At 41.7% G+C, this 12,410-nt stretch overlaps 1 protein-coding gene across 2 annotated transcripts in view; it reads right to left on the bottom strand.

The window, feature by feature from the left end:
* Window positions 1–12,410, bottom strand: part of rab3gap1 (RAB3 GTPase activating protein subunit 1) — a 96,013-nt gene that overhangs the window by 49,453 nt on the left and 34,150 nt on the right. For both annotated transcript variants that reach the window (XM_078279720.1, XM_078279721.1), the window contains exons 11-16: window positions 9,880–9,953; window positions 5,886–5,978; window positions 5,204–5,376; window positions 4,679–4,786; window positions 3,407–3,579; window positions 2,957–3,011 (exon numbers count right to left, since the gene is read on the bottom strand). In XM_078279720.1, the coding sequence (XP_078135846.1) occupies window positions 2,957–3,011; window positions 3,407–3,579; window positions 4,679–4,786; window positions 5,204–5,376; window positions 5,886–5,978; window positions 9,880–9,953 (676 nt within the window). The remainder of the gene's footprint in view (window positions 1–2,956; window positions 3,012–3,406; window positions 3,580–4,678; window positions 4,787–5,203; window positions 5,377–5,885; window positions 5,979–9,879; window positions 9,954–12,410) is intronic.

The following is a 12,410-nucleotide window of genomic DNA, read 5'->3' as shown; positions in this document are numbered from 1 at the left end:
ATGATTGAGGAAATAAACTTGTCTATGAGTCTATTGAGAGACTTCCAGCTGACAGCGTGAGCATAACTGGCGAGCGAGCGATCCCGGCTGCCACCAACTGGCTGTCACGTCAGACTGCAGCTTCTCAAATCCGACAACATTAGGGTTAGGTACCGTTCACATTTTTATTGGTACCGATACAGGTACCTGAAATTCGGTTCCGGTACCCAACAGTACCTTTTTCTGTACTTTCCCTCTGTAATTACAGAAAAAATTATTTCAGTTGTAAAAATAATTCCAAACCTATTTATCCTATTTACTTAGAACATTGTTATTTATTTAGAATATTTTACACTAATGAAATTAAACAAATACAAATAAAACCCCTCCCTCTCCTCCCAAACCTGTCCCTACAACCTATTAAATTGAATAATTATTAATTTCTTACTCGCTGTAACTTTTATTCTTGTATTTGAATATTACTCTTTTTTAGCCTGTTGTATTTTCATCATGACCGTTTTTAATTGCTCTTTAATGTTTCATGCAAAGCACTTTGAATTGCCTTGTTGCCTAAAGGTGCTATAGAAATAAAGTTATCTTGCCTTACAGCCTCAGCCTGTCAGTCAGTCCCCAGGGCATAGAAACCACCGTTGTGCTTGCTTGTCTGAGAGGAAGTGTAACGTCAACAGCACCGCGACTGCTTTCGACCTGCCATTAATATCAAACGCTGTCAGTGTGAAGTTTGAAACCACTTTAATCGGCATTGCCGTGACTCACTGTGACTTCAACAAATCTGCAGAGCCAACGTAGTTTGCTCGAGTTTGCTCCTTCCGCACCCCTGCACGCGCGCGTGTGTGTGTGTGTGTGTGTGTGTGTGTGTGTGTGTGTCGAAGCTCCGCTCTCTGTCAATATGCAGAGAGGACAGATAAGCTTGCGCTTACGCGCTCTCAGGTACCGAAATTTGGTTTGATTTAAAGTGAATCGGTCCTCGGTAGTACCGACGTAATTCGGTCAGTTCACAAAAAAGTACAGAGTTCGGTACCCATCCCTAGACAACATCAAAGCAAATGTGCAACTCACCATACATTTTTGTAAAAAAGCCCATTCTTTCCTTATCACTTAGACAATTCAAACGGCTCTTACCATGGCAGCCACTTAGCTACAGTACTTCTGGGTCAATTCACTCAGTTAGGAACCTTTCTAAACAAATTTGACTATTTGACTGCAACCCATGTCTCCTAGCATGTCTGTGTGTGAGTGTGCGCGTATGAAGCATTAGCACAGAACACACGAGATGTAAAAATATTTTCGGTTTATTATAAAACTGTGGCTGGACCAGACCCCCCCCCCCCATTTTTTTGTTGTTGCATGGAGCGTGCAGCAATAGAAGTGGTGTATTGCAAATGTTGTACGGTGGGGCAAACCGTCAATAAAAAATGAACTCTCTGTTAAGCAGATGATACCTTACACAAGTGTCTACATCATGAGCTATGAAAGGCGCATGGCTAACGCATAGGGGCGGGGCAAACCACCACCAATAAAAAAAGAACTCTCTGCTGAGCGCAATGATATCTCACACAAGAGTATGTCAAACAGGTCATTAGTTATGTAAGAGGGTGTGGCTAAAGCCTAGGGAGTGGGGCAAACTGTCACCAGAAACAGGAACTCTTTGCTGAGTTCAATGATACCTCAAACAAGAGTCTATAGCTGTGTTCGAAACCGTTCCCTATCAAGGAAATAGTGCGCTATATAGTGTGTTCGCCATTTTGTAGTGGTGTTCGAATTCTCCGCGGTTAATTTCAGTCCACTATAAAATACCCACAATGCACTGCTAATTTGAGTGTACATAAGATGTACCCTACGCCAGACTCACTCCCTTACACCACAATGCAAGGCGGCTGTGTTTTCCCAGAGGAAAAGAAGAAGCAGAAGTCACCGCGAAAAAACTGAAAATGGAGTGGAGTTTCATTTCTACACAGTGGCAATGTAACAAGCAACATATACATGTATACAACCTTTTACTTTGTACCTGGGTGCTCAGTTTGTTTCAGGGACGTATTAGAAGAATTTTGTTTCGGTTTGTTTACATGACGCTAGTCGCGACTGCCTCCGTCACACAAACAACGGGTGCATCTCCTGACGCAAGTCACCCAACGATGTGTTTTCAGTGAGTATCTGAAATCTCGTTTGGTCGTTCTCTATATAGTTCACTATTATAATAAATAATAATAAACACTATATAGGGAATAGTGAGTGAGTGAATAAGGGACCGGTTTCGAACACAGCTTATATCAAGCGGTCATTAGTTATGAAAGGGGCGCGGTTTAAGTACAAACACTGAAGCTTTTAATAACTTTTCATCGTTAAGATCTTGAGATGGCACAGGCAAATTTTGAAGTAGATCTGATGAAATCTCTAGGAGGAGTTTGTTCAAGTATAGCACCTTGAATTTCAGACGTACTTCCTGTTGGCAGCAGGTGGCGCTATGACTATGAGTCAATATTGGCAAGTAGATGTCCTCTAACTCAGACTCTAAAGAATCATGAGAAATTTTGGGCAGACTGAAAAATGTACACTTAAGTTACAACAACAAGCCTGATGCATGTGCAAATTTTGGTGAGTTTTCAAGCATGTTAAGCCCCTCAAAAATGTGATTAATTGGGGGGGGGGAAATAAATGGAGCGTTGGCGAAGTTTCAAAAGGGCCTTCACCGACGCTGTTGGTGCCCGGGCTCTAATAAATATTGTCAATGGTAATTGTTGCATTAACATGGATAACTATTGTATAAAATAATTAGAAAAAAGTTGAAAAAGTAAAACCTTGGCCTTAACTATGATTGTTTTTTCTCTTAGTGTCATGTTTTCCCACTGGGAATGACCAACAATGGCTACTGATTTACTTGTCTTGTCTATTTTTAAATAATTAGATTTTTCCTTTTGGCTCAAACACACTGGATGCATTTTGTATAAATGGCTACCTGGAGCTTTTGATGCAAAAGACAACAGCGAAGATCAGGAGGTCCACCAGCCAGTCTGAAGATTAGGAAACATACAGAGAAGATGAGGTGGATAGGAGTGAACATGACTGTATTAATAGATTAAACAACTACATGAACTACTTCTTGAACTGATTCAACTATTGCAGCCTTGCAAAAATAGTAACATTGCCTCTTAAACATATTTACACTTGGATTTCGGTATTTTATCAGTGATTGAAATACTAGAAATAGGTAGTGATGAAATGTGTAAATAATAAACTACACAAGATGTGCTAACATCACAAAAATGACATTTCTTCTTGGACAATAGGACAAGGTACAAACTAGTTTTTTTTTAGATGCAGATCTTAAACCATATGCCTATAAATGCTATGCCTATAGCCCTTTTCAAATAAGCCTAAGAGCAAGCCAAGTGTGTTTCGTACCCACCCATAGATGAGGTAGTTGTTTTCCCAGCGATAGCGCAACTCTAAGACAAACTCCTGCCAGAGGTGGGCAACAGCACGCAGCCCGCCATGGTTGTAGTTGACCAGACACGCACACAGTGCCAGCCGGTAGGTCAAACTGTCACTGGGTGCTGATTTCAGCTGGAGGAAAAGGTTCTGGACACAGGGGGATATAAAGCATGGGGGCGCACACGCACACGCACACACACACACACACACACACACACACACACACACACATACACAATTAGAACAGGAATCAAATGTAGGGAAATACTTACTACTACTACTTACTTTTCACTCATACTGACTAACCACAAAGAATGCAACTAAGTGAATGCACAGTGGCATCCTGGCACCTTTTTTTAAGAACAGAATTATGACTGAAATATTGTACTGTATACAATAGTCATTGTGTCGAGAAATGCTTTTCCAAAGGTTTGCATTATATCTTGTAATTTTTTTGTGCAATTATATTTTCCATTGTTTGAAGATTTTAATGGTTCTGCAATGGTTGTAGTTATTTTTAATGGTTCTGCAGTGTTTGAACGTGTTTGTTACATGTACAATTTCTTTTAAAACATGCATCATTGACTCTAAAAAAACTGACTAGTGAACCTTACCCGCAATTTCCACCAACTGCGGAACGGCTCCGCCGTCCTTCAATACCCACCAGGTCCGGATTTGTTGCGGAACGGCTGCGGCCTTGACTGACAGCTGAAGTCACGAGGACCTCGCAAATTCATGTATGATCGCGCGATATAACAGGATGTGGTTTCTATAAACAGAACCACAAAACAACAGTTTGTTTCCATCCAGAGGAGTAGAGGGGAAACAACTCTGTGCTGCCCTGCTGAAATATGATCCGTTGCGAGCACAGTGTATTTTATTTTGAAAATTAACCGGATGTTTTATTTTGTTTCTGTGCTCGACTTCCTGTCCTGCACAATCTGCCCTGTGCTGAATTGCTGCGGAGCTCTCCGGCATCCGGCAAAAATAGAAGCTCTGCATTTCTGCTCTGGAGGGCTGCTGATCGCCGGAGCTGGAACGCAGCCGTTCCGCAGCCATTCTGCAGCCGTTCCGCAGTCAGTGAAAATACACACATTGACTTTAATGGAAACCTATTGACTCTGCCGCCGTTCCGGAGCAGATCTGCAGCCGTTCCGCAGTTGGTGGAAATTGCGGGTTAGATGTCACCTGGCTAGCAACCCAGTGAAATTGTCACAGTGTGTAAGTGGTGAAGGGGCAAACATACATCGTAAGAGTTTTTATTTTGTTCGGCTTTCCCACAGTTGCTTGACTGTGCAGTTTTACTCTTGCTATTCTCTGATGACTTTTCCACAGCAGCATCTGGGAAGAGATACTGAGACATGCAAGAAAATAACACAAACACTTTAACACACAAAAGGCAATTCAATTAACCATTTACATAAAAACAATGCATCACTGTCCAAGTCAATTGCACACACACACCTTTTTAGGCTACTATGTCAGACACCATTTTAAAGTCATGTATTTAGAGCCAGATGGAAGAAATGTTAATCAGTGTCATTCACTATATATGTGAAAGCTCTGTTGTCGAGTGAACATGAAGTGAATCAGACATGGAGCGGAGTTTGGCTCAGGCGCAGGTTCACTCTTTATCCCCTTTGCGTGCAGAAATCTCCACCAGTACCATTAACGGCAGTGACTACTGCCCACGCTGAATGGGGCTATGAATTGTCATAATTGTTTTCTTTGATAATATCCATATAAAACAGTCAGCATGAATAACCGTTACCAGAAGGATAGAACTGAGTACATCCGTGTTGAGTGGAGATTCATCAATGCGTCTGTGGCGTCGGATGTGCTTTCGGGCACTGTGCACCATACTGGAGACAGACAGTTTGGCGATCGGCACTGTTGCTGCTGGCTCTGTCAGCTTCGATAAAGCAGAGCTGATGTCACTATTTTCTGCAGGAAAAAAAACAGCAGCTGTTACAATCACACTAAGCAGTTACCATCTAATATTTAATACTGTATAAAGTATGTATTTGTATATTGTATCTCAGAGGGAACAACACTTTTTAGTAGGGGTGGGATGAGACACCCAGCTCACTAACGTTCTAACGCTGGGTTCTACAGGCAGCTTTTTTCTTCTGCTATCGCTCTGCAAACGTAAACTCAGAGTCAACTTTGGAGAACAGGCGGGGGATCTTCTATCCTAATTTCGAGGCTGCTGCTCTGCACTTGTGTACTGACATCACAAGACACTTTTTACTAGAAATCTCATCACGTTTTAATCTGGCGAGATCTCGTGGGACTTTTTTGAATTGTGGAGATCAGCAAGGCTCTATGTAAACATTTCACACAGTGGATGAGGTAGTAGACTCCATGCTTTAGACTACGATTTGCCTAGTGACATTACATTGAGAAACAATGCCATCCATTCCAGTGTTAAACAGTACAGCCAGTAACCTGACCTTTGACCTCCTCTTCAGCCAATCCTCTTCCCAGAATCTCTTCTGTAGACTCCTTCCTACAGCAGAGCCTAAAGAACTCTGTCAGAACATCACCTGCATGGAAAGATAGGAATGGGTAAATTGTTGTAAACATTTTAACACTACTTATACTGCCCCATAAAATTACTCAATTAATTTTTTGTCTTGCCAAAGTTATTGTTACCAGAGGACTTCCGTTTGAACTATGTAGTAGAAAGACGTGCAGTGGCTGCCTCCTGTATAATTTCCCTAATTCTTGCTTTGCTACTACTTTGATCTTTTTTTTGTGTCACAGCTTACTTTTTTGAGTGAGTTTTTGTTTTATTTATGAAAATGGTGCTTCGCTGCTGCAGCTGAAACTAGCAAAATGGCAACTGCTTCTTCTTCTTTTACATTGGAGATGGTCGTTATTGAGCTTGAAAAATCCCAGAAAAACACGGCTGCCGAATTGACGGCCTCTCTGAACGTGGCCCTCGCCCCTATACAGACGTTGCTTGAAGCTATCACTACCACGGTGACCAAACATACTTCTACTATCTCGGAGATGGAAACGGCCCTTTTGACTCACTCGGATAACATCACAAGTCTGGAGCAAGAATTGGTGGAACTACGGTCCAAGCTGACCTCCATGACGTACGACAACAGCAGGCTACAAGCCTCGTGGAAGACCTGATCGGATGTTTTAAGCGTCAAAACTTGGAAATGGTTTGTCTTTACCGAGGAAATTGAAGGCAAAAATCTTAGGCTGGTTATGCCGGATTTTTTTAAGGATGTAGCCGGAGATGTGCTCCTCAACTCCCCCTTCCAGCTGGACCAGGCCCACCATAGCCTCGGGCCCAAGCCCCGCCAGGGATCCCGGCCTTTTTTTTTTCTACATTAAAAAAAGAGAGACCGTTGCTGTGGGCAAAAGAGCACCTCAATATCAAGTATCGGGGTCACGGCATAAAGTTGTACAAGGATTTATGCGATGATTTCAGTGCTACCTTGGCCAAGAGGCAGCTGCTTTCAACAAGGTGAAGTCCCTGTTCTTTCGAAAAGGTGTACGGTTCGGGATGATCTACCCCGCCTGCCTTCGTATCACCCTTAAGGGCGTGGATCATCACTTTGACACCCTGGAGCAGGCTAAACTGTTCCAAATGTCCCAAACGATAAACGGGAGATGCCAAACCACCCTATCTCACCTGGAAAAAAACGGAACCTATGTGAGATTGCTGTTCATTAATTACAGTTCAGCGTTTAACACCATAGTTCCCTCCAGGCTTGTCACAAAGCTCAAGGACCTGGAATTAAACACCTCACTGTGCATGTGGATCCTTGACTTCCTGAGAGGCAGACCCCAGGTGGTTTGGGTAGGCGGACCCCCCTATTCCACCCTCATCATTAACACTCCAGGGCTGTGTTTTAAGTCTCCTGCTCCCTGTACACACACTTATATGTAGCCTCTTTCGACTCTAACACCATCATCAAGTTTGCTGATGATAAAATAGGCGGTGCCCTACCCTAAATGATATTTACATTATCATTACACATCTATTCCACCCAGGTAACAGCCTTTCCTCCTGTTGAGGTCGGGAAGATGCTCCGGATACACAAGTCCAGCACTGAAAGGTTCATGGGGAGCTTTTACCCACTAGGATCCTAAACGAGGACACTGCTTAAGAATGTCTGCCTAAGAAGAGTCTGTTGAGCACCAAAATCGGAGACTAGCAGACGTATCAGAATGGTAAGTGGTAAGTGTAAGTAGCATCTTTTCTTCTTTATTTAAGTGAGGGTTGGTGAGTGGTACGTAGGGGATTTGAACTCCTAACCTCTCACTCTGAAAACATCTATCAATCTTGTTGAGCTACAGCTACTCTAAGAAACCTGTGTCTCTAATGCACAAAGCATAAACAGTGGCATGTTAAGCTAGGACACAAACTAATAAGCTTTTCGATTCAGACCGGTGTGACAATATAGAGACACATCTAAAACATTCAGTTTCACAATTACAATTCAGGTAAACCGAAGGATTTTCGTCAAGGCTTCATGCTGTGACTATAACTCATTATTGACTTGTACATGCTCTCAGGCCTGTTCTCTAAATTTGTTAAGCATAACAAATTTGGGGCAGATTGGACAATGGACACTCCAGTTAGAAACAACTACCTGCTTTAAGCCGTTATATGGTAATTTGACACCTAGCCACACCCACAACGTTGGATGCAAGTGCAAAAGATTTGCAATTTAGCTTTGGCAACATCTTTAGATTGTACTGACACATTTTGAAGTCAAATCGGGTTGAATGTATAGGAGCATATGTTAAAGGAGCCTGCAAATGGTCAAAATCATTCATAATTTGCACATTAATATTAATATAGCTGACATCCTGTTGGGTTTGGGGTATTGCTCCAAGAGGCTTTTTTGTGTAAATTTGGACATTATGGATTGTATGGATTATACATATGCATACCAAATCTCATAGCTCAAAAAGTCACAATATTCAAATTGAAGCATCATCAACTTCTTAAGGCTTTCCTAAACACTTTTGAAATGGATCTGGTCAACCAGCTAGGAAGAAGATATCAAAGCTAGGGGACTGCAACTTCCTGTTTTTAGGAAACATCAAAATCTCCGCCCTGCTCTGCCCACACAGTATGATGAAAACGAAAAAAACTTCACAATTATGCTCCACCAAGGTCTTTTGGTTATACTGACAATTTTTTAAGATTTTAAAGATTACTTTAAGATTAATATAGCTGACATTCTGTGAGATTTAGCATATAGCTCCAAGAGGCTTCTTTGTAAGTTTAGACATGATACATATGCATACAAAATCTCAGTCTAGGTGAAACACATCACAGGGGCTAGTTCTTTGAAATTTAGTTGGGGGCGCTTTTGAGCCAATTTACCATAATTAGGCCTGAGACTCTGTGATTCACTTTAGGCCTAGACTAGCATCATGTATGAAAGATTTGGAGCAGATCGGACAATGTACATTTGAGTTACAACAACTTTCTGTTTCATGATGTAACATCGCTGTTCACCGTGCCGCCATAGCGATGCCCTTCGACCAAAAAAATCACAATCTTCAAATTGAAGCATCATCAAGGTCTTAAGGATTTCCTGAATACTTTTGAGATGGATCTGGTAAACCCATTAGGTAGAGGACATCAAAGTGTAATGACTGTAACTTTCTTTTGCCATTAGGGTGCGCTATGATTATATCTCAATATTGACATGTAGATGTCTTCAGGCCAGGACCCACCCACAATGTTTGGCGTGCACTAAAAACCTTCACTATTTAGCTTCGCCAACGTCGAATTATGCGTAGATTATACGGACCAATTTTGAAGTCAATCGGGTTAAATCTGTAAGAGAAGTTTGTTAAAGTACAACCCCTGAAAATGGGTTTAGGGGGTGGCTCCAAGAGGCTTTTTTGTATGTCTGGACAAGATTCATTGCCAAGCCATAGTCTTAGACCCATGTCAGATTGCAATTTTCACCTGAAGTCTGATATGCATACCAATTTTTGTGCGTTTGAGTAGCCCAAGCACCTCAAAAATGAGTTCAAATGCATATAATAATAATAATAATAATAATAATAATAATAATAGTAGAAAGAAGCTCTGGCCCTAATAATAATACAAGCAATAACAATAGGGTCCATGCAGCTTTGCTGCTCAGACCCTAATAATAATAATAATATATAAAATAATAAAATGAGAAGAAAAAAAATCTGATTGGGTTAAGATAATTTCACTTTCCAGTAAACCTCCCTACTGTAGTTTGCGGAATATTCCATCGCTTGAAACAAGATAAGGTAAGATGACTGCATTGAATTTAATAAAACACTTCACTTCAAAACTTTCTTAAAACAGGAAGATGTGTATTGGAAACAGGTGAAACAATTATCTTATTGCCTTATTTTGTTTAATACTTTTTATAGATGCAGAAATTGTGTTTCAAAATGTCTACTGGACTAAGGGATTCATCTTACCGAGTAAACACTGAGGGTTTTCAGCTGTCCTGACTCGGACTGACCAGTGAGGAGCTTGGAGAGGGTCAAGGTCACTGCCAGGTCACACGAAGAGAAAAAAAGAGGACATATTTGATTAAATCAAAAAGCCTGTTGCTAGTCCAAAATTCTGTCCAGATTACAGCCAACAGTCTAAATCTAGGTTGTTCAAGATTTGTGCAGATGATATGCCCATGGCATCGTACCTGTATGTTAAATAAACCCCCTAGACAAAGTAATACAGTTGAAATCACAAAAGTAATTTTCTTTTTTGTTGGCACTATGGTGCTAAAACAGTCTAATATGAATTTGCAACTAGTGAAACACAATACTAAAATAAATGCAGAGTGATTTGTATATGTAAAATGTGTCAGTGCCTCTAATTTGTAACTCATATTTTAACATTTGTAAATCAACTTAATTTTTCAATGGAGTAATCCTATTTTGTGTGGATCCTTTTACGCACCGTGTGTCATAAACAATTTCATCTTTTTTAATCAAGATGGCCACAGCATGAGTGAACATCTAATCAGATCAGATCTAATCCACTTGTGGATCCAATTCAAAGTAGTCTGAGCATCATTCAAAACTCATTAACTACTTTGGGAGAACAAGTTAATTTGTTAGCCACAACGTTGGGGCTAATAAGGACAATGTGCAGGAGTTTGTCGGTTGGGTTCAACAGCTGGAGAAGGAAAACGAGTACCTGATAGACAAAACTGATGGCGAACCAAAGCCGACACTCTAATCTCCGCCTCGTTGGAGTTCAAGAGTCACCTGAAGGCAGTGATATTGTCGGGTTCATGTCCCGGCTGATCCCACAGCTTCTGGGGCGAGACAACTTCCCCACTCCGCCAGTTATTAAGATGGCCCACCGCTCTCCAACTGTCCGGCAAAGCGGCAGAGCTAGTCCCAGATCTATTATGATCAAACTTCTTAATTCCCAGGATAAGGAAAAAAAATCCTTCGCCTTTTCAGGATGAAAAAGAAGCTAGAGTTTATCGGGTCTAGGATCTCCATCTACTCAGACTTCAGTGTTAACCTTTAAGGAGGCGGCGAAGCTTTGATCCTGTCAAACGCAAGCTTCGTGAACTCAATATAAAGTACTTTATCCGTTATCCGTGCACATTGTGTGTTATTATTGATGGCAAACAGCAGCATTTCAGCTGCTATAAAGGAGCTGAAGCTACTTTCTTGTCGCCTTCGACTTGTACTGGATAATGATTATCGGTACCTACTGAGGTGAGGTTGACGAATGGGGCTGCAGCTAATCGTAGCACGTAACACAATAGACTAACTTGCAGTATGGGTTAGGCTGGCTTTCTTTTCCTAAGTTGTTAATTATTGAGGTGTTGTTGACACTCTTCTTGTACTGTAGTTTTTGTTAGATGCAACAGCAAAGAGGTTATAATAATAAGAGGTGACAGTCCCTTTGGTCGCCAATATAACATCTGCGTGCAGTCGCCGAGCTGCCGCCATTTTGGACTGAACTCAAGTGTTTGCATTACTCATGAAAGATACGTAAAATTTGCCATTCCTATTCATGAGAAGGGATTAACCTGTTTAAAACTGCTAGTAAACAACAACCATGGCAATCATTTAGTCGAAACGCCTTCCTTTCCCGTTTGTAGTCATAATAGTGACAGGTAGGCTTAACGAAAAGCTGAAATTTAAGCTGGACTGAACTGGCTTGGCAAAATTACTAACATGCTAGCTAATGCTAAACTTGTTCTATATAAACATAGGATTTAGCATAGACCTCTATTCCAGTAAAAGCCACGCTAATGTCTGATTGCCTCGAAGAGACTTTTTTCATGACATTCAGATTATTATTCATTTGAAAATACACCTATCCAATCAGGCTCAAGTTTAATTTATTGTCATAATTGCACAACGGCAAATGCAGTTGTAGTAGTATCTGGGGAGATATGGCTAGCATCTTAATATTAAAAGTTTGACATCTAAACATTGTCCATCAACTCCCCTCATCCCACCAGAGTACTGTGCTCTGTTGGTGTGGAATGCAGTCACCCCGTCAAGTGTAGCAGCCCGATCCAGAAGCCAGGTATCTGCCAAGTGGGCTCCGCACAACAGTCTCCGATCTCCCGTCGCTGGATCACACAGCCTTCGATGGAGAGGGGGGTGCCGAGTTGCTTCTACGGGCTGTGCCCGGCAGGCATGGCTCCAAACCCAGCCACTAGACACTCGCTGTTGAGCCCTACATCTGGGCTTGGCTCCAGACGGGGGCTTCCTCCGGGCAGGGTAACTCCACCTCTTCCTCATTGATTCATAGCACTTTTGAACCATTCTTTGTCTGGCCCCTCACCTGAAACCTCTTTGCCATGGGAGAACCTACCAGGAGCACCAGGCTGTGACAACACAGCCCTCAGGTTCATAGGGACACACAAACCTTTCCACCACAATAAGGTGATGGTTCCCGGTGACTGTATTCAACTGTAAGGTGATTGTATTTCTATTTTTTTCCCCCCTTTCTTTTTTTGTGTCACTCCTCT

This window comes from Sander vitreus, chromosome 21 (assembly GCF_031162955.1).
Source record: "Sander vitreus isolate 19-12246 chromosome 21, sanVit1, whole genome shotgun sequence".
Classification (NCBI taxonomy): Eukaryota; Metazoa; Chordata; class Actinopteri; order Perciformes; family Percidae; genus Sander; species Sander vitreus.
Note: the sequence above shows the minus strand (reverse complement) of the source record. Positions and strands in the feature narration are given on the sequence as shown.